Here is a 21,991-nt window from a genome sequence, read left to right on the forward strand (position 1 = left end):
AAGACTTGTTGATTAGACTCATAACATCTGTTAGTGGTTCTATTTTTATGGCATTTCTCTCTTTGTTTTCCCACTGAAATGTTTTAGTTGTTATTGACAGTTTAATTTCCCTGGCGGCTGGCGCTGGGTGATGCAGTCTGATCCCACCCAAAGGCTCGGTGTGGCCACTGGGTGATTCAGTCTGATCCCACCCAAAGGCTTGGTGTGGTCACTGGGTGATGCAGTCTGATCTGACCCAAAGGCTCGGTGTGGTCACTGGGTGATTCAGTCTGATCCCACCCAAAGGCTTGGTGTGGTCACTGGGTGATTCAGTCTGATCCCACCCAAAGGCTTGGTGTGGTCACTGGGTGATTCAGTCTGATCCCACCCAAAGGCTCGGTGTGGTCACTGGGTGATTCAGTCTGATCCCACCCAAAGGCTCGGTGTGGTCACTGGGTGATTCAGTCTGATCTGACCCAAAGGCTCGGTGTGGTCACTGGGTGATTCAGTCTGATCCCACCCAAAGGCTCGGTGTGGTCACTGGGTGATTCAGTCTGATCCCACCCAAAGGCTCGGTGTGGTCACTGGGTGATTCAGTCTGATCCCACCCAAAGGCTCGGTGTGGTCACTGGGTGATTCAGTCTGATCCCACCCAAAGGCTCGGTGTGGTCACTGGGTGATGCAGTCTGATCCCACCCAAAGGCTTGGTGTGGTCACTGGGTGATTCAGTCTGATCCCACCCAAAGGCTCGGTGTGGTCGCTGGGTGATGCAGTCTGATATGACCCAAAGGCTTGGTGTGGTCACTGGGTGATTCAGTCTGATCCCACCCAAAGGCTCGGTGTGGTCACTGGGTGATTCAGTCTGATCCCACCCAAAGGCTTGGTGTGGTCACTGGGTGATTCAGTCTGATCCCACCCAAAGGCTTGGTGTGGTCACTGGGTGATTCAGTCTGATATGACCCAAAGTCTTGGTGTGGTCACTGGGTGATTCAGTCTGATATGACCCAAAGGCTTGGTGTGGTCACTGGGTGATTCAGTCTGATATGACCCAAAGGCTCGGTGGGGTCACTGCGGCCTGAGGGGGTCACGGTGTGGTCACTGCGGCCTGAGGGGGTCTCGGTGTGGTCACTGCGGCCTGAGGGGGTCACGGTGTGGTCACTGCGGCCTGAGGGGGTCACGGTGTGGTCACAGTGTGGTCACGGTGTGGTCACTGCGGCCTGAGGGGGTCACGGTGTGGTCACTGCGGCCTGAGGGTGTCAGCTTGAGACCGCCAGAGCGGGAGGCTCTTTGGAATCAGGACTCTCCATTTAGACAACTGTTCTATGATGCATGATCCATCAATGTGTGCGCCCTTGCTGCGCTGTGTGTGTGCGTGTGTGTGTGTCTGTGTGTGCATGTGTCTCTCTGATATGCTATGTGCAAAAATGAATAAGAAAGATCTGTTTTTATCTTGTTAGACAATTGGTCGTCTCGCCCTAACCCTTCTCCCCATAACTTCCCCATCCTGAGGGCTTGGTCACTACGTCCCAGTAGGTAGATCACAGACTGGGACAGAACCTTAGGTACCTGTCAGTGTGGGTGTTCACTAGCACAAGCAACTCCATACACACCTCCATAAACAGAGGAAAACAAAGATTAATTAGATGACTTGAGTCCGTGGGATATCTTTAAAGGTTGGGTATGGGATTTGCGAAACGCCAGCAGATTTTGAAAATACACAACTCAAATGGTCCTACCCCCTCTCCTTCAACGCTGACTCTGACTCCACCCATTCCAAGTTGGACGCGCATCACGCACGAGCGCGAACACAGATGGACGAGAGTGAGCCAGGCTAGCTAGGTTGGAGTTTAGGGTTGTCTTCTAGTGCTAGGTCCAAATGTGGATTAGCTAGTTAGCTAGCTCCAGTAGCTACCGCAGGATAACAACAAACAGAAGCTTGCTCTGGGTCACGAGCTTTGAGTACGTGCACGTGCACGAAGGGGTCACTCGCGGGGAGCGGAGGAGGGAGTGCAGTACGACCGTTTGATTGACGTACTTACTGTCCAATGCAACTCGGTGGCTCTGGAAATCATTGGCTGGAGTTTTTCGAGCCCTGCCCGTTCCACAGATGATTGACTTGTTTAATTTTCATGTCAGTACTTCTAACTCAGTGGCTGTAAGTGGGTTATGATAAGGATTTCAAGTAATTTTGCAAAAATTGCCAAAAAAGCGAATTCCATACCCAACCTTTAAGAGCTTGGAGGTAGAGCTACAGAGAGGTTTATCCATATCCCTCTATATGCAGCTATATGGCCCACTGTCTTAATGACCGCTGCCATGGCAACAGGGCCTCTGGATTAGGCATGATTCATCTGAAGCTCTCACCCCCATCGCCGTAGACACACTCTCAATGCAAACGGGATCTATAAATATGCATAAAGATATGTGTTTATTTAGTTCTAAGTGAGATTCATTGATATTAGGGTTAGTGCTGATATTTGACTAACCCTTTATGGTTTAATATGGAGTCCGTTTTAACTGTGTTGATATTAGGATTAGTCCTGATATTTGACTAACCCTTTATGGTTTAATATGGAGTCTGTTTTAACTGTGTTGATATTAGGATTAGTCCTGATATTTGACTAACCCTTTATGGTTTAATATGGAGTCTGTTTAACTGTGCTGATATTTGACTAACCCTTTATGGTTTAATATGGAGTCTGTTCTAACTGCGTATGACAGCGTCTGTGGCCTTGCCGTCCGGGGATCCAGGACGCCTTTATCTGAGCTGCATGTGAGGAAAAGGTTTTGTTGTGCTGACTTAAACTCCTGGCTGTAAATATTTCAGTCGTGTCCCCCCCCCACCCCTCCGCCACGACGCGCTGCTTGGGAGAGCATCCTCTGCTGTTCTTAATATTTAATTCCTGCTCTCAACCGGCAAGATGTGGTGCTTTATATAAGACCTCAGCAGACCCTAGTGAGACGTCTGCTACTCTTCAGTCGCTCCACTCAACTTGATGTTCTCTCAGGGAGTTAGAGGACTGGTTGTCCAGTAAAGACCAGCCCGATCCCACCCCGGCCCGGCGGGCAGTAGCCCCCCTCTGTGTCCAATCAGTAACAGTAAGGAGGAAGGTTCCACCTCACCAGACTCTGTCTCGGTGCCAGCGGATCACCACATGTTCCCATAGCACGCTTCTTCTATTTAGAATTAACTTTGTGTCATGGCAACAAATGCTAATTATGTAAATTATGCATAACCTTACAACCTTTTGTCATATCCTGGGTTCAATCATAAACTCGCAATGCTTAAGGCTCTATGTTATGATTAAAAGGCTTGACTACTGTAGTTGAGGAAGTAGACCTTATATGAATAGTTACATAAGACTAGGGTGCCTTTTGTACTAAACTGGGCTCCATTTTCCATTGTTCTAAATTCCCCTTATTCGTCTCCCCTGCCAGGTTCTTATGTGGTGTGGTTTGCTAGGTGTTAAATATAGTTGACCCCTCCCCGCGGTCTCCCTCCTCGGCAGGCTGGCCCTGACCTGCGCGTCATGGAGGTCTCTGACTAAGGCCCCGTTCACACGAAGCCGATTTCATGGCGAAATCGCAAAGGTCGTGTACGGTTCGGCCTTCCGTCCACACGAAGCCGGCGAATCTGCTGACCGAAACCGCAAACTTCTGAAACCACCCTCGGAGGTGGCTTCAAATCTACCCGGTTTCGTTTTGGATTCGTGTGTACGACTGAAACCGCAAACCATGACGTCATCGCCCCACCCCTCGACCTCCTAGCCAATGGCTCTTAAGCCCGCGGAGTCTCAGAAATCACATGCGAGCATGCGCATAAGGGCAGCCTTTATGCGCATGCTCGCCTCTTCTTCTTATTTCATTTCTTCTGGATTTCTGTACCAGAAGCAGCGCCCCTTATGGGCCTGGAATGTGTACTACAGCGTTTCTACAGATCTACCCGGTTTCGCTTGGCTTCGTCTTTACGGAGATACTTTGAAACCCGATAGATCGAAACCGTAACGGTTTTGCCCGTTTCGGCTTCGTGTGAACGGGGCCTAAGCCTTGGGCGACCTTTGTGGTCGAGGCCGGTTGCTCTGGTTCAGGCGCCTCCAGCCTGCTGTCATTAACCGGCATTCCGCTCAGAGCTGCTGGTTGAACCACGCGGGTCACGTGACGAGCGGAGGTACTTTCCTTCTTTAAAGCAGGGACAGGACGTGAGCACAGCCTGCTCCGTCCTCTGGGTCCTCACGGGGGTTGGTGAGGCTTTCTGAGCCCGGTGTGGATAATAAAGACGCTCTAGACGCTCTGTTAGGATATAAAGAGGGGAGGTGGTGCTGCGTGACCCGGGCCCCTTTTGAAATCACTTGTTCAACGGCTCTGTTCATAGCCACCGAGGATCCACACAGCAGCCATGAAACACTCTCTCAATGGTCCCTGCATCGTTGAGGACTATTATAGTGTTTCTTTATGATCAATATCTTCACAAATCAAAACACGATGTGTTCGTGTTAGACTTTAAACAACCTCGCGCCGGCAATCCAATAATGTTTGTGGTTCTTAAGTGTGCCTGTTAAACATGCTTTGACGAGCTTAGAGCAAACTTCCTGAAGGCCAATCAGCTGCAGGCCAATAGCTCACACCCTGTACCTCTGGGTCGCCCACTCTCCTCCTGGGGGGTGGTCACGCCCGTACCTCTGGGTCGCCCACTCTCCTCCTGGGGGGTGGTCACGCCCGTACCTCTGGGTCGCCCACTCTCCTCCTGGGGGGTGGATCACGCCCGTACCTCTGGGTCGCCCACTCTCCTCCTGGGGGGTGGATCACGCCCGTACCTCTGGGTCGCCCACTCTCCTCCTGGGGGGTGGATCACGGCCGTACCGCCTCCCCCACCGCAAAGAAATGTCGTTGCCCCTAACTATAAGCAGACCGATAAGAGGTGGGGTGGAGGTGTCTGGTGTCCGGGGGCTCTCAGAGCTGTGCAGCTCGGTCCAGACACAGGAAGAGGCTGTGGAGTCGGTCACCTCGTGGGGGACACTCCCCACCGTGCTCCATCCCCGGCCCCGCCCTCCAGGCCCCCCCTCCCCCAGGCCCCCCCTGACCCAGGCAGGCGGAGGTCGGGGGGCTTTAAGGGAGTCTTGAGGTAAAGCAGTAGATGAGGGGGGCTGGGGGGCGCAGACTTGGGGCTCTCTCCTTCCTCCCACTGGGTTTCTTGTGCTGGTTGCGTAACGTTCAGTGGGAGCAGAGAGGCGGAGCCAGCCCGCCGTCCCCGCTGCCAGGCGCCGGTTGCCAAGGAGACATAGCCTGTAAAGAGGGAGGCGTGTGCGTCTGTGCAGCCGTGTGCACTGATTGAGTGTGTAGGGGGAAGACTTTTGTGTTTGTTTCTGACAACTTTAGCTTTGTGTGGAGAGAGAGAGAGAGAGAGAGAGAGAGAGAGAGAGAGAGAGAGAGAGAGAGAGAGAGAGAGAGAGAGAGAGAGAGAGAGAGAGAGAGAGAGAGAGAGAGAGAGAGAGAGAGAGAGAGAGAGAGAGAGAGAGAGAGAGAGAGAGAGAGATTCCACTGGAGGCTGCGAACACAGTGCGTTTTGTCTCAGTTGTGTGAACATTGTGTGCGAGGGGTTTCACAGAGAACAAGAACATTTGGTTCATGGTTCCTCATGAGTCCGGATGGTGTTGTTGCTCATTGTCGTTCTCACCACTGGTCTGTTGTCCTGTCATATCTTAAAGGACCTGAATGTGTATAATCACACGAGGACAGTGTGGAGGTAGAGTCAGGTATAGATCTTCTAGTTGCTTCCAGTGCCACCTCCTGCTCTCCCTGAGCTATGGACGGTGAGATCGTCTGCTCCTTCACAGCATCCCTTCTCTGTTGAGAGATTAAACCCGTGATGTAACCGTGATGTAACCGTGATGTAACCGTGATGTAACCGTGATGTAACCGTGATGTAACCGTGATGTAACCGTGATGTAACCCGTGATGTTACCGTGATGTAAGCCGCGACGTGTGTGTTCTCAGGGAGAGGCTGAAGGTGGGCGGGGCTCAGCTGACGGAGCTCAAAGCCACTCTGGAGTGCTGCGTCGCTGCCGTCAATCAAAGCCTCACCAACACTTCATGGCCCTGATTGGACCACAACCAGGAAGTCTAAGCCACATGGAACAGGAAGTCTAAGCCACATCGACCAGTCGGCAGCCTTGAAACAAAAACATCCATTTACTTGAAATATTTTACATGATTATTTTTTGCCTAAAAATATTGTTATTTTAAAAGATTTCTTAAGCCATCAGGTTTTGTTCTATGGTCGTTTCTGTGACTGACTTTGGGTTTGTTGGTCCCCATTATGGACAGGTTATCCATGATGGGTGGACAAAGTGCTCACTTTCAAAGGAACAAACACATTTTTTTGCCAGAAAAGTTAATGAGGCCATGTTCATTACGATTACAATGAGGGATTCTCCTTGGATGGCTATCGGCCGTAGTTCAGCGCTGACTCAGACAGTCGGAGGATAGGACCCGGCAGACTTAGGCCCGTCACCCGGCTCCAACGGGACAGCGGCCGCCAGCCAATGGGAGGAGGGTTCCACCCGCGGAGCATGTCGTTCCCGGTGATCACGAGGCGATTAGACCCCGGCGCTCCTCTGGGACATCTAGAGCCGGTCCGTCTGTACGGCCGCTGACGTCAGACGGACAGCAGCTCATTCAGTATTCAAGGGCCTATTCTGTAGCTGCTGGTTAGAATCACTGCGACAGGGGAGAGGTGAGTTACAGGGTGATTATGGCCCAATACAAAAGGTTAGCTGTTGTTTTGCCAAATATTCCTAATTAAAGTTTTATTTAATTTTTATATACCAAGATTTTTAATTAAAACATACAATTCATTAATTCTAAGTGTGCCAGATTATTGTAATTAATGTTTTATTCTGTTGGTTCCTCACCACCTTTTCCCCAAACCCGTCAGAATCAGTGCAATGTTCCCCTCTTAAAGTAGAATGTGACTCGCATAGAACGCACCACCTTTAGCATTAAATACTAAAGAGTTAGGGCATTATGGGCAGTTGCAGACTCTATCCTGGTTTAGCCTGTGTCTTCGTGGCTCTGCTGAGATTCACAGGTCGGATAAGCAAGCACATGGGAGGCTAATTTGTGAATGGCCTAAAGTCTACTAATAGGTCTTTAACCCCGACTGACCAGCCCAGATAAGCAGCGTGAAGTCGGGCACATGCTGCCCACCTGACCGGCCCGAGTTGATCAGGACTTCCGCCTCTCCCATCCTGCTGCTGTCACTACTGCTCCACGTCTGAACTTAAGCTGTTCCGGATAAAGGCAGGAGGAATATAAAGGTAGTGCCGTGGTTCCCTGGGAGCAGGCAGTGGTAACAAGGAGAGGCAGTGATTAGTCATCAGAGAACCAAAGGCGACTTAAGCCTCTCCCAACATATCCCTCTTGGAGTATGGATCAAGATATAAGCGCTTACCGTTTCACACTGTCTGAAAGGGCTTCCCCGGCCACAGTATGAAACCCCAAAGCCAGAGCCTTCTAAAAAGGTCAATACAAAGTAAATGAACCAAAGAAACCAGAGAAGGAACACAGATTGCACATCGTATGCAGTGAGGAAAGGGGCTTGAAACATGATTCTGGTTGACATGGTTTATTAGTTTAGAAATGTTACAAATGTGGTACGTATTCTCAATCTATGTTTGCTGCCAAAAGGTAATCTATGCCAATGCCTGACTTTTAAAAACACTCAAAAAAAAAAAGATCTTCAGTAAACTTCAATAAGTGAATAAGTCAAATCATAGTAAAACATTCTCTAAGCAGGAGCACATAAGCATGGTTGTGTGTGGCATTAAAACAAAGTTACTAGAACTGGCACTGATGTATTTTAATGACCAAGTCATGTGCATCCACTTATTGTTTAATCCGCAGTGTATAAAAAAAATATATAAAAAGGCCTTCGTTTAAGATTTGTAAAGCAATCCAGCTCCAAGTTTAAATGACACAAAGCCATGACAGGTACTTCTTCACTTATACATTTGAGTAAGGCTTAAACCACAGATCTTTTAAACTAAGTGAGCTAAAAAAAACGACGAGGTTGACTAAAGGAAATCGAGTTGAGAAACTCAAAGTTACCGTTACCAGTTATGACTTAAAGATACAAGTTCAACTAGAATAACCAGTAACCTAAATGTGTATTAAATGTTGGCATTTGACAAAAGTGAGAAAGAAAACTATATGTATATACACACAGCACGGAAAATAATGAATGCAATATGCAAAAGCGTCCTGTTGCTTTGGGCAACCCACCCCTGCCCCAATAATATAAGCCGGTCTTCACTGAAGACCCCTCTGGGGACCCCCCCCCCTCCCTCCCTCCCTCCCTCCCCCCTCCCTCCCGCTACCTCCCCCTCCCTCACCCGCTCACACACAACGTCACAAAACACGATTACGTCACTAAGCCTGTTAGTTTGGGGGGGGGGGGGGAGCCGGCCGGCCCCGCCCCTCAGGGGGAGGGGGCGGCCGTGGCTCGGCCCTCGGTGGGCGGTGGGGGCGCGGCGTCGGTGTCCTCGCTCCATCGGTCGGTGGCGGGGTCGTACAGCTCCATGCTGTTCAGGAAGTCGTTGCCGTCGAAGCCACCGACGGCGACGACCAGCGCGCCGAGCAGCGCCACGCCGGCGTTGCTGCGGGCCGACGTCATGCTGCCCAGCATCCGCCACTCGCCGCGGGCCGGCTCGTACACCTCCACGCAGCGCAGGGCGTGGGAGCCGTCGAAGCCCCCCACCACGAACAGGCTGCCTGGAGACCGGAGGACACGCTTAGCAACGGGGCTGACATGGCAGGGAGCTACGGGGCTGAGGCTAACGCTGGCGGGAGCTAGGTGGCTGATGCTAACGCTAGCGGTAGCTATGTGGCTGATGCTAACGCTAGCGGTAGCTAGGTGGCTGAGGCTAACGCTGGCGGGAGCTAGGTGGCTGAGGCTAACGCTGGCGGTAGCTATGTGGCTGAGGCTAACACTAGCGGTAGCTATGTGGCTGATGGTAACGCTGGCGGGAGCTATGTGGCTGATGCTAACGCTAGCGGTAGCTATGTGGCTGATGCTAACGCTGGCGGGAGCTATGTGGCTGATGCTAACGCTAGCGGTAGCTATGTGGCTGATGCTAACGCTGGCGGGAGCTATGTGGCTGATGCTAACGCTAGCGGGAGCTATGTGGCTGATGCTAACGCTAGCGGTGTGGCGTCGGCTCTTAAAGGCTGAGGTTATGGTTCCTAAAGGGGGTGGGTGTGGGAGTGTGGGGTCTCACCTGCGTGGACGGCCACTCCGGCCCCCCTGCGGGCCACGTTCATGGGGGCGATCAGCGTCCAGGTGTCGTTGCGGGGGTCGTAGCGCTCCACCGTGTTCAGGCAGTTCCAGGACTCCGCCCCTCCGATCACGTACACGAAGCCGTCCAGCGAGCACACCGCCGCCTGGTGGCGCCCTACGGACAGAGGGACGGACAGAGGGACAGAGAGGGGGTCAGGGAGGGGGACAGAGGGACAGGGATGGGGACGGAGGGTCAGGGAGGGGGACAGAGGGACAGAGAGGGGGACAGGGAGGGGGACAGACAGAGGGTCAGGGAGGGGGACAGACAGAGGGTCAGGGAGGGGGACAGAGGGACAGGGAGGGGGACAGACAGAGGGACAGGGAGGGGGACAGACAGAGGGACAGGGACAGAGAGGGGGACAGACAGAGGGTCAGGGAGGGGGACAGAGGGGCAGCAGGGTCAACACTGAGCACCAAGGCGCGGGCTGACAGTACGCCGTGCGGTCACAGCTCATCACGTACGGGTGTTGAGGGGCGCGCAGTTGGTCCAGGCCTTGGTGACGGGGTCGTAGGCATCACAGTTCTTCAGGCCCTTCTGGCCGCAGGGGTCCGATCCCCCCACAACGTACAGCTGGTTGTCCAAGGAGCAGACACCTGGAACAGGGGGGGGGGCACATGAGACCAGGGAACGGGGAGCAGTGACCCGGGAGCAGTGACCCGGGAGCAGTGACCCGGGACCAGTGACCCGGGACCAGTGACCCGGGAGCAGCAGGAGCAGCAGGAGCGCTGGGCCCTGGGAGAGGGGCGGGACCCACCTGCGTTGCAGCGGTTGGTCCTCAGCTCGGGGACCTGGGCCCAGTCGTCAGTCAGCGGGTCGTACGTCTCGCCACAGCTCAGCTCGTCCGAGTGGCCGTTGGAGCCGCCCATCACGTACAGACGGCCCTGTGGGCGGGACAGACAGAGGCCGTTAGCGACCGGACCCAGCGCCTGCCCTTGGACCTAGGGTCCTAGGTCCACTACTGTACCATCAGCACGGCCATCTGGAAGCGGGCCCTGGGGGTGCGCATGGGGGCGATGAAGGTCCAGCGGTCGAGCTGGGGGTCGTAGCACTCCACCGTCCGCAGACACTCCTCCCGGTTGTACCCTCCTGAGAAACACACAGGCGTCAGGCCGCGGCCGGCTTCAACCGGAGCTCCTTTAGCTCCGGTAACCCCTCCGGTACGGCGGGTCTACGGCCCTCCACAGGGAGGCGGCGCCCACCTGCTGCGATGAGCCGGCCCCCCAGGGCGGCGGCGCCCAGGCCCGAGCGGGCGTAGTGCATGGGGGCCAGCAGCCGCTGCTCCAGCAGCTCCGGCTGCGCCTCGAAGCTCATGCTCTTCATCAGGCAGGGCGTGGCCGAGGGGGACGTCTGGGGGCTGCTGCGGCCGTGGAGGAAGATCACGCACAGCGTGCCGTCCAGCACGGCCAGACACAGGTGGGTGTTGTCTGGGGGGGACACACGGTTACCGTCGTGGGGAGGAGCACAGTGTATTGTGTATCTATGTGATCCAAGGCGCGCACACTTACTGGTGGTCTTCTCCGAGGCGATGTACTTCCACTCCCTCCTGGAGCTCTGCTTGGGGGCGCTGGGGGCCTGGCTGGAAGGGGACAGGCTTCCCGAGGAGCTGCAGCTCATCTGCCTCTGGGTGCTCTCCCGAGGAGGCTTCTTCTGCAAGAGCACAGCGCAGCTACAGACACCCACAGCCAGCAGAGACCCCCGGTCCCACCAGAGACCCCCGGCCCCGGAAGAGACCCCCGGTCCCAACGGCCACCCACCCCCCCCAGCCCAGTGGTCTCTCCCACGGCATCCCAGTCGCCCCAGACTGTTCTACGGAGGTTGGGGCTGCAGCACCTCCGCCCCCCACTCCAAAGCCTGACGGGGGTCTAACGCATCGGGCCTAGAGCTCAACAGCCTAGACGGTCCTCAGACCCACTCAACTCAGAGGTAAACGCTGGGGTCTAACGCATCGGGCCTAGAGCTCAACAGCCTAGACGGTCCTCAGACCCACCCAACTCAGAGGTAAAGCCTGGGGTCTAACGCATCGGGCCTAGAGCTCAACAGCCTAGACGGTCCTCAGACCCACTCAACTCAGAGGTAAACGCTGGGGTCTAACGCATCGGGCCTAGAGCTCAACAGCCTAGACGGTCCTCAGACCCACCCAACTCAGAGGTAAAGCCTGGGGTCTAACGCATCGGGCCTAGAGCTCAACAGCCTAGACGGTCCTCAGACCCACCCAACTCAGAGGTAAAGCCTGGGGTCTAACGCATCGGGCCTAGAGCTCAACAGCCTAGACGGTCCTCAGACCCACTCAACTCAGAGGTAAAGCCTGGGGTCTAACGCATCGGGCCTAGAGCTCAACAGCCTAGACGGTCCTCAGACCCACTCAACTCAGAGGTAAAGCCTGGGGTTTATCGCATCGGCTAAACAGACGAGGCCTTTCAGCAGGGGCTGTAATTCTAGGCCACGCTCACGCAGGCTAGAGCCGACGGGCGGGGGGGGGGGCTAGGCCCGACGGGCAGGGCCAACGGGGGGGGGGGGCTAGGCCCGACGGGCAGGGCCAACGGGGGGGGGGGGGGCTGCAGTGTACCTGCACAAACTGGAGGCGGTCGTCCTCGCCACCAAACACCTCAGTGTGGCCCTCAATCACCAGACCGCCGTGCACCAGCTTGTGGTCGGCAGAGTAGTACAGCGTTTGAACCTGCAAGACACACAGCGACAACAACACATCCATGTGGCTGTCTCCATGGCAACACACCGAGCCCCACAGCGTGAAAGAGTGCGAGGAGGAGGAGGAGGAGGAGGAGGAGGAGGAGGAGCGGGATGGCGGGGCAGGAGAGCGACGCTGCTAGGAGGAAGGAGGAAGGGGGAGGGGAACCAGTCCAGGCTCTCGTCTTTACTCAGACGGTATTATAAGAAGACACTCTGCCGACGCCGTCGCTAGCCCCCGCCCTACAGCCATCCTCTTCTTTGGGTCTAAAATATAAAAATGAAAAAAGAAGAGCTCCGACGGGAGGCAGAGGAGGTGCGGCGGCAGCATCTGGAAACATCTTCTAGTCAAGTGAGGGAGGAGGGGGACACGGCGTCCCTTCTCCCCGCTGAGGACCAGTCAGACGCCTGCTGGAACCGGCTGGAACCGGCTGGAACCGGCTGGTTAAAGCTTCTGTTCAGGCTTTGGGCTGCGTGTACATGTTGGCACCGGGCACGTTTAGCTTAGGTGGTCCGGGCTTTACAATCTCATGAGAATAGCGATCAAATGCTTTCTGCACTGGTTTTCTCTCACAGTCTTAAAATTACAAATGTGTTTTTTATGCTAAATAGAGGCGCGTTGGTGTGCGTGGAGGGGCAGGGACAGATGGGAGCTGCTGCTTGTCCTCTTTGACTCATTACCCTGGTGGCTCAGTCCTGGCTCCAGTCGGCGCTCCTGCTGCTGCTAATAATCCTAGGAGAGATAAATCAATGGGGAGGAGCTGAGGTTAGTACCAACGCCACAAACACACACACACACAACCTGTCAGAGCCAGCGACACGGCAGAGAACGCGACATGCGATTACAAGCTGCTCATAGTCGTGGCGAAAAGAGCGCTGGGGAAAGAGGCTAAGAAGAGCTACATGGAACAGAAACGGTTATATAAAAGCACACATTATATTCTTATTCCTTCTATGGGAACCAACCACAAACCCGAAAGAGAAAATGAGCAAACTGGGGTTCTTTAGTTTGTGCTCACCTCTACTGTAGTACGGTTCGGGGTACAGTGTCTTACTGCAAAACCTCAACAAATCACAGAAAAGGAAAAAAAAAAAGAACAATCTGACAGTGCCATGGCGACACCTTGGGTCGACGCCCTCGATGTCAAAGACAGGAAGGAGCAGAAGTGGGAGGGAAGTCATGAAGGATGGCAGCAGCTACTTGGGGGACTTTCCAGAAACCTGGTACTGACCTCCTCCATCATCTGCTCCAGGTTCTCTCCGTTCTCCCAGAGGCTGTGCTGCACCCAGTTCAGCACCTTGGAGTAGAGCCGCCCGTTGCTGGGCAGGGCCAGGTTGTCTTCTAGCATTACTTCTAACTGGAAATGCACAACAAAGGAACAATGGTCAAGGACAAAGGGAGTCAGGTTAGCCAGCAGCCTCCAGCATTAGTTACAGCCTGTGTGCTGAAGTGGAACCACCACACGGGGTTGGTTTACTGGCCTTAACTACCGTATGTCTCATGCTACATTGAGACATCGTCCTGTAAAGTACTTCAACCTATTCTTTACACATCTAGTCTCATCCAGTCAGAGTGGATCGATGTCATCTGTACACAACTAAAGTTGAGCTAAGGGCAGGATGAGGAATCACAAAAGGCGATATGTAAACTTATTTGGGGCTTAAGGTCAGGCTTATTATATTACAGAGCGGCTGTAAAGACGTCTACTAAACTAGGATCCCGAAATAGAAATCACCAGATCTACTGCGGCCCTGACTGGAGGAACGGGGTTAGCTCCACCAGCGCTGGGAGGACGTTCATTTAAAACACTTCAGTCAGCTGAACTAAGCTGTTCTTTGCAGCTGATGCATATGGATGAAACATATGGATGCATAACATTTTGCCCCATGTTCCTGATGTGCTGTGAGTCAGAGACCAGCGGTGGCAGCACACACCTTGAGGCGGGGGAGTTTGAGGAAGTCGTCCTGCTCCGAGACGTCCAGCAGATGGTCCTGGATGTAGGCGTCCACTATGGCCAGGACGCGCCCGTCACCCATGGAGCTGGCAAAGTTCCGGAAGGAGATGGCGTTCTGGGATTCCATCTTGGATATCAGGTAGTCTCCACAGATCTGAGAGTTGTAGAGGCGTGTGCGTAAGCGTTCTGAGCTACTGGGATCGGCAGTACGAGAACAGGGAGATATCCAAGCTGAGCTCAGGAGGGTGCGGTCATCACTTGTACCTGCTTCACTCGATCCATCTTGAACTTCTTGGCTGCAGAGTACACCTCCTTCACTAGCTCCTGGTCGGCCTTCAGTCTGAAATAAAAAGAACAAGTCTTTAACTAATTTAACCATTCACCTTTTAATTCAAAAGATTTAATATCACTAGAATTATTTGGCTACCATTTTGCAACTTTTTCGTGTGGGTCTGGATCTTAAATTTAATCTGCAATATAAATTGCCACTAACTCACTAGAGGATCACAAAACACATTAGGAGCCCCTTTGTGTAGGAGTAGTCTGTGGCCCTAGTGTTCATTAATCCCCACTCAGACTGCTGGGGTTGATGCTTACTGCACTTGGCTCTGAATGAGGTTGGACATTGAGGGGGGGGACGTGGGGTACTGACTGGGCCGTGTAGGCGTAGTGGAGGAGGATCTCCACCGCAGCGGGGTCCAGGTCCTCAAAGGTGACGTGGGAAACGCCATGGGGCTCGATGTCGCTGTTGAAGATCTCAAACAGATAGGGGCTGCAGCAGGCCAGCACAGCACGGTGGGCCATCAGCTCGTGACCGCACACCTGGAGCACAAGGACCACACCTTTATCTACAGGTACAGAGCAACGCTGCGTAGCTCCAGCTCCCCTTTCCATCAGCTTGGGCAGTTCACAGCTTACGGCTGCAGTGGCTCAGGAGGAAGAGCGGGGTTACTGGTAACCAGAAGGTTGCTAGTTCAATCCCCGGCTCTTCCTAGAGCGTCGAGGTGTCCCCGAGTGAGACACCTCACCCTAACTGCTCCTGACAAGCTGGCTGTCGCCTTGCGTGGGTGACTCTGCTGTCAGTGTTTGAATGTGTCCTAAATTAAAAATGCCCTGAATGTAAATGTAAGAATAACTGGCCTCCAGGAGAAAGTGTGAAAATATTAGACAGTGTGCAGAAGGATAATCTGGTGTGGAGAAAAGAAAATGGTGGACAGGATGGCTAGCATAACCACAGGACCAAAAGAGGTGTAGACGTTATGCAGGGAGAAACATACCTGTAGTCTAACATCACAGAACTGACCACTCTTCCTCAGAGCGTTCATCTTTGCCACAGTGGAATCCAGGAAACTCTCGTCCTCAAAGATCAAATAACCGTTGGGAATCATTTTTGCTGAAAGTAAATGAAAAAATGAAATAATGCGTCATAATTAACACGTCCATGCTTGACCTCACCGTCACCCATGCCGTCATTAGTTCCATGCCCACTGATCCCTTCAGCAGGAGACACCATGACGGGTGAAAGGTTCACCGCAGAAGCAGACCCTGTCATCGCACATGGAGAACCGGTCATGCGTCGTATCGACCTTACCTAATAAAGATGCACGTAAATCCAGAGAAAGGCTTTTGAAGGGAAGGTAGCCAAACAAAGGCGCCCAGAGTTCTTCAGCCGGACGGGGTGAGGGGTCAGAAGCAATGGTAGGAGACGAGCCAGGCCGGAGTGACGAGGACCAGGGGGGCAGCCACACAACAAACTAGCAGGCTTGAGTGACTAATCAAGTCCTTGGGATCCCGTTGGCTATAGACTTGTACTTTTTCTGTGTTGGTCGTACATTATAACCTGGGAGGGCAGAAAAAAAGAGAGCATTGGTCATTGGCTCCGAGCGCGTGTGGTCATAGGAGCTGTAGAACCCGGTAGCTAACAGCTGCTGCCCGGTCACAGCCACGTGTCACGGGCCGCACAGGACCTCCGTCCTGGCAGCCCATTGGCCCTGAGGATGCCTCTTGCATTCTAAACTCGCCTGCCTGTCGTTTCTAGAACGTTCTGCTGAGCAGCTGGCAGCGCGTTAACCCTTTAAAGACGGGTGAAGCTATGACAAGTCAAACCCCTAAAAGTACTGGTCAGCTCTTTAACATCAGAAATCAATGTAAGAGATGTTGGGCCAAGCAGTGCAATAGTCCTGAACTTAGACGCTGTGCGGTAAATGCCCTGCAATGCGCTGGTTTGATGCCCAGGCCGTCCCATCGCGTTTTACTACCACCCCCCCCCCCCCCCCCCCCCCCCATGGGCTCCAGACAAAACCGGCTAATCCCCCGAGACGCCTCCGCTCCCAAGGACATGGCCTCTTAAGCAGGACCCCTGGAGATACCTCGTCCCACCACACGGGGCAGCCCTCCACAAGAGAGTCCCCACAGGGCAGCGTCCTCCACCTAAAAATAATCTAGGTAAACTAGTCTAGTGGGTGGAGCTCCAACCGGAGAACCCCATATGTGCGCCGCAGCCTATCAGACCTTCCCCATGGAACCCTGCCAGGTCAGCCTATCAGAGACCTTCACCATGGAACCCTGCCGGGTCAGCCTATCAGAGACCTTCACCATGGAACCCTGCCGGGTCAGCCTATCAGAGACCGTCACCATGGAACCCTGCCGGGTCAGCCTATCAGAGACCTCCTCCTCACTATACCATTACTATAATACTGTACTATTCATTTTAATCTAGCTTACCTGTCAAATCGTCTCTCGGTTCTCAACCGATATAGATCCACCAAAGCTCCTACCTTTCTGACTTAAATGATTTAGTCTGAGATGACCCTTGGTGAAAGTGGTTGATTCCACTGCCTCCACCAGCTGCTACAGCTCCTTCACATTACAGGTAACCAGTCCCAAGAGGACGTCACTACCGACAAATCTAGTTGCACTAGACCAAACAATCAATTAGGAAGATAATGATCGATACTACAAACACTTTTTAATATTATAATAACATAGATCATCGTTAACATTATGTTGATATTTTATCAAAAGACTACAACACTGGGAAAATGAAATCCGAAAGATTTAGCTTTAGAGTGTGTAATGAGTGTGTATTTCCAAGGTGCGTGCGTGTGTGCGTGCGTGTGTGTCCGCCCACGGTGTGTGCGTGCCCAGTGCTGCACAGGCAGCTGACGCAGGACTTCCCCTTCCCCTTTCACGTCCATAACGCAGACGGAGGAACCTGCTGCAACACGCCCCGTTCTCTTTAAAAAAAAAACTACATCTGAGAATAGCTTCGACATTACTGAAAGGAGAACTTGTGTGTTTTTCCACCAGGACCGTTTCCTGATCATCTTGGCTCTACGGGACCAATGCAACCAACCAGCAATTAGAGTGGCCCAGGGTTGAGCCGGAACACGTCGTTGGAACCCGCGGTCCGGCCTGCGATGGAACTCTTTTGGGCAAAAGTGCCCCGTCAATATACCACAAGAATCCCCTCGATAATAATAAGCTGCTTCTGTCATCCAACACGACAAGCTCTCCTCTCTCCAATCCGCGTTTCCATCGCTCTTCCAGAAACAACTCAACTCAATACTTCTCTTCGTAGGATATAATCTGAACCTGAAAGAACTTTAGAGGACAATCATTGATTGCCTTATTGCTCAAAAGGACAACATCACAGACCGTTGCAGCAGATAGACCAACAACATGTCGTCCACATTATTCCCATAGACCCAAAACGATCTGAAGAAAAGGTCCAGGTTGAAAACCACAAAGTTTTCCTCTACGTTCCTTGGCCATGTAGTTACGGTCAAGGAGCTAATCTTAAATACCCAAGGTTTGCAGCTCGTTGGATTGCTCCACTATTCCAGATGCAGTTAAAGCTGCGTTTAACAGACGACATAACCTTGACCTAAATATATCCCCTACCCTTCTGTATTATCTAAGTGGGTTAGGGACTAATTGTACAAATAGACAAAAGCTGACACAGCTGAATGCCCAGCCAATACAAAAACCCTGAATAGAAGCTAGTGGAAAATTATAGTCATCTTATCAGTGGTCTGACACAACGTAAAAGTCACACTAAATATTCTTATGAACAACAGGCCATACGTGAAGGAGACGTTGATCTGCAGATCCTTCTAGTAGGCACAGGAGCATTCAGCAAGAGGAAGTAATAAGCAGAGTACTGGAAGAGCCTCCATTCAACCCACTGGTTTAACCTGTGTTTCAGTTCCATTGAATCCATCTGTCGAGACATTCAGCCAATTGTAACCCCGTTCATTTTAGACGGTCACAAGGCAAATTGAGCAGGATCAACTACATAGAACGACTTGTTCTATGTAGTTGATTTCCGGAGGAGTTTAATACTGGCCCACTCGTAGATTAAGGAGCAATAAAGAGACAAGAGGATGGAAAGCAAATATGGCCAATATGCCATGCATGCAGTAATATAAAATAATATCACCAGCCTCCAGCTTACTAACATGAACAGATTCTTACACATGTGCAAGAAATAGAACTGGGACTCAAGAACAGAAGAAAACGAGCACAAAGGAAATTGAAAGAAGGCTTCCCTTGTCCGAACAATTCCGACAGGGGAAGCTCCATTCCGCCCGGTGTGTGGAAGGGGTAAACTGACCTAGTTGTGGCATTATGCAACGGGAAGCAGACTCTTATGACCATCCACTGCCTCCTCATCACTCTGTCGTAATCAGAGCTAACAGCGTTATGCTTCTGGGTCTATTTCCTCTGACTCTGAATCAAAGCCCCTCGGCCAGTCAACCCCTGTCCCCTTCATAAAGGAGTCCAGATATCACAAACATCACATCAACACTATTTGCAAGGGCAAATGGTCATTTAAGTTGGCCTTTACAAAATGCCCATCACATGTAAAGGTGTTGCTATACAAACAAAAACACAAGTTGTAAAATATATGTCTAAAACAAATGGAGGGAAATTAACCTGCAGATTAATAATCAAACATGATGCAAAGCCGTCGCCATGACAAGGTGTTGCTAGCAGCCTGAACTCACAGCGTGGGAATGGTACAGAAAGTAGACAGAGGGGAGACGGAGGAAGTGTGTGTGGGGGGGGGGGGGGGGGGGTCCATATGGCAAACCACAGAGCACCCCAACGCAGGGACTAACCCCTACAGGGTCTGAGGGCTGTGGATGGGCCACAGAGCAGGACTAGCCCCCCCGGGATCTGAAGGCTGCCATGGGACCAACAGCTGAAGGGAAAGCACTGGTTTTATTTGCCAATGGGTCTTTTTCTTCCCCTTACTTTTCTTTTGTAAAGCAGGGAATAAGGGCGGGGCACCACTAAATAACCAGTAGCGTCCCCTAGTGCCGCCAAGAGGAACTGAGATTCCATGTCATACATTCTCAAGACTCAGATGGACGAAACACCTTTGATTTATTGTTAATATTTTTTTAATGTGTGCTTTAGTTTATTCACACCAATACATTGAAAAACGGAAATGGGGATACAATTTGGATTATGCAAACAGATCGATTGCATAATCCAAAAATGTGCAACATAATGGGTATTGTGTAATAGCAATAATTATAATAGACTAATGTTTTATTTTATTTTATTTTGATGTAGATACTGGCCGATGGAGAGGACCGTTGCTGGGGAACAATGCAACCCCCTCTACTCCCCGTCTCCTCTTCAGTAGGACATCCGCTACGTTTTACAATGAAATATATTAATAAAACAAGGCGACTGGCGAGAATGAATAAAAGCCTCACGTTGATTTAATGGTGGATTATTTATCCCTCTATTGTGTCTTAAGCGTTACAACATCGACCATCCAGACCACGGCGCCACGACAATCTAAGGAATCGGACCAACAACCGAGATGTACAGCAGACCGAGTCACCAGAGAGGTCCGAGTCACAGTAACGTTAACACGGAGCGGCAGCATGAGGCTACACAGCTGGCGGGCTCCGAGGCGCGCTCCGAGGCGGGCGCCATGGCGGACTGAGGCGGGCGCCGAGGCAGATCGAGGCGGGCTCCGAGGCGGGCTAGGCCGGCGAATGAGGCGGGCTCCATGGCGGCCTGTAAGCAGGCTGCCCGGCCGGACTTCCGACAGGTTCCAATCCGTGACCTCTTACTGCTGGAACCGGAGAGACCACTATGGTGGTTTCCGTCGTGCGCCGGTGACCACTCAGCTTGTAACGCGGTAATTACGGTAACGTTGCCTTGATACACCGTCAGGAGCACACACGCGGTCCGAATCCGGAGCTAACGGCGCCTCTTCAGACATGTCGACCCTATCGCGATACTTCTCCTTATTCCACATCTATGGATATTCTCATTTTGCGACACACACACACACACACACACACACACACACACACACACACACACACACACACACACACACACACACACACACACACACACACACACACACACACACACACACACACACACACACACACACACACACACACACCGTTTGAAGAAGTCTCTTACCTGAGGCGTTTTACAGCAGACGATATTAGACATATTTAACGCGACTTCAGAGTGGGTGGTTGGGTTAGGGCAAAACGCAGCGGCTATTGGCACACTTTGTCCTGAGGCTGGTCTCTGCTCGTTCTGAAGTCCTCTCTCCTCTAAGTGAAGGTCCTCTCTCCTCTACTCTCCTCCAGCTCTGACAGCAATGCCGGGGCGGCGCGCTCACAACCACGTCGCTCCACGCGCCGATCGGCCGGTGATGTCAGCGCGGCGGGGCGGAGCTCTAAGCCCCGCCCACTTCGAGTGGAAGGTTTTGCATATGAATTAAACTCAGCTATGGCTGTCTTTCTGATTGAGACCTGTGCAAAACAGGTTAAGCTATTAAAGTGTTTCTTCGGCCAGCAGCCTGCATTATGGCCACCACCGCTCTAATAAACCCCGTGAGGTCCGCTTCCTCCTTCGGCGGGAACATGTCGGCTGAGCCGCTGCCTCTATTGTGCCGTCAGCCTCTTTAGGGAGGCGGCCTCGTGTACCCGTCTTCACTGAGTTTACTGCAACCGGAATACGAATTAATTAGATTAATGGATAACAAAGCACAAGAGCAATGCATCAGCCAGTGTAACGCACTAGCCACTCGGGTCTAATCATCTTGATACGTGTATATTTAAGTGCTGTAGTGTACACTTTTGCTTATGCTCTTTTGGAATTACACTTCACTTACAGCAGGACAATAGTATTTCCATAAAGCCCTCTGGTCTAAAGCATTCTGTCCACTGCAAATACTTAATGTCCATAACAACCGAAGCCAAGGGGGCAGTCAACAGAACAGGTCTCCTAGGTGTTTCAGAGATATCAACACAGATTATCTACTCCAAACAGTAGACCCACACGTGGTTATGACTCACATTCTGTGGAACTTTCTGTACAATGAGGGAACTAGTTAATGTTGGTTAAATGTTATGCATAGTTTTAATATATTATCCAGAACACAGTATATAGCCTAATAATACATAATACAGCCTTTCGTTATTGTATTATGAAAACCTAATATAACCTCCAACCTGGTTTTGTGTGTGTGTGTGTGTGTGTGTGTGTGTGTGTGTGTGTGTGTGTGTGTGTGTGTGTGTGTGTGTGTGTGTGTGTGTGTGTGTGTGTGTGTGCGCGCGTGCATGCTTTTCTACACAATATAAAAAAAAACATTTAGCTCTCATTGTCATGTATCTAGAGATTGAGTTGATCTCCTTATTGGTCCCCGTTGGTGAAGCGGCTGCAGGCCCGGTGGACTGCAGTAGAGGAGGCCGGTCACAGCAGAGCCAGACCGGCCTCCTCTACTGCAGGCCCGGTGGACTGCAGTAGAGGAGGCCGGTCACAGCAGAGCCAGACCGGGACTGCAGAGCCAGAGGAACATCGTTGTGTCATTGGCTAGAATGTAAGTAACCATGGTGGAACAGGAGCCTTATCCCTCCTTGTTGGGGCTGGTGGTGGCAGAGTGAGTCGCTGAGAGACACTTTGCTCAAGGCAAAAAGGCTTTATAGAAAACTCTGACAATGGGATCGATTTTTTTCCCCGATCTGGTAATTCATTGTTTTAAAGATA

General features: G+C 52.1%; 2 protein-coding genes across 2 annotated transcripts in view; one reads left to right on the forward strand and one right to left on the reverse strand.

The window, feature by feature from the left end:
- The window catches only part of swt1 (SWT1 RNA endoribonuclease homolog), a 22,291-nt gene extending 14,064 nt beyond the window's left edge, over positions 1-8,227 (forward strand). Inside the window, exon 18 of the mRNA XM_056603554.1 lies at positions 5,974-8,227. Coding sequence (XP_056459529.1) covers positions 5,974-6,079 — 106 coding nt within the window. The 3' untranslated portion in view covers positions 6,080-8,227. The remainder of the gene's footprint in view (positions 1-5,973) is intronic.
- A 190-nt stretch (positions 8,228-8,417) lies between these two features.
- ivns1abpa (influenza virus NS1A binding protein a) lies at positions 8,418-20,614 on the reverse strand. The gene is made up of 15 exons (XM_056603885.1): positions 20,414-20,614; positions 15,546-15,794; positions 15,232-15,347; positions 14,607-14,776; positions 14,219-14,294; positions 13,935-14,108; positions 13,232-13,357; positions 11,881-11,991; positions 10,820-10,961; positions 10,514-10,738; positions 10,279-10,400; positions 10,069-10,195; positions 9,776-9,907; positions 9,255-9,428; positions 8,418-8,748 (listed from the first exon to the last, which is right to left on the reverse strand). Exons 3-15 carry the CDS (start codon positions 15,340-15,342, stop codon positions 8,456-8,458), a joined length of 1,983 nt encoding a protein of 660 aa, XP_056459860.1. The 5' UTR covers positions 15,343-15,347; positions 15,546-15,794; positions 20,414-20,614; the 3' UTR covers positions 8,418-8,455.
- Between the last annotated feature and the right edge of the window lie 1,377 nt (positions 20,615-21,991).

Source organism: Gadus chalcogrammus, chromosome 12, assembly GCF_026213295.1.
Source record: "Gadus chalcogrammus isolate NIFS_2021 chromosome 12, NIFS_Gcha_1.0, whole genome shotgun sequence".
Taxonomy (NCBI): domain Eukaryota; kingdom Metazoa; phylum Chordata; class Actinopteri; order Gadiformes; family Gadidae; genus Gadus; species Gadus chalcogrammus.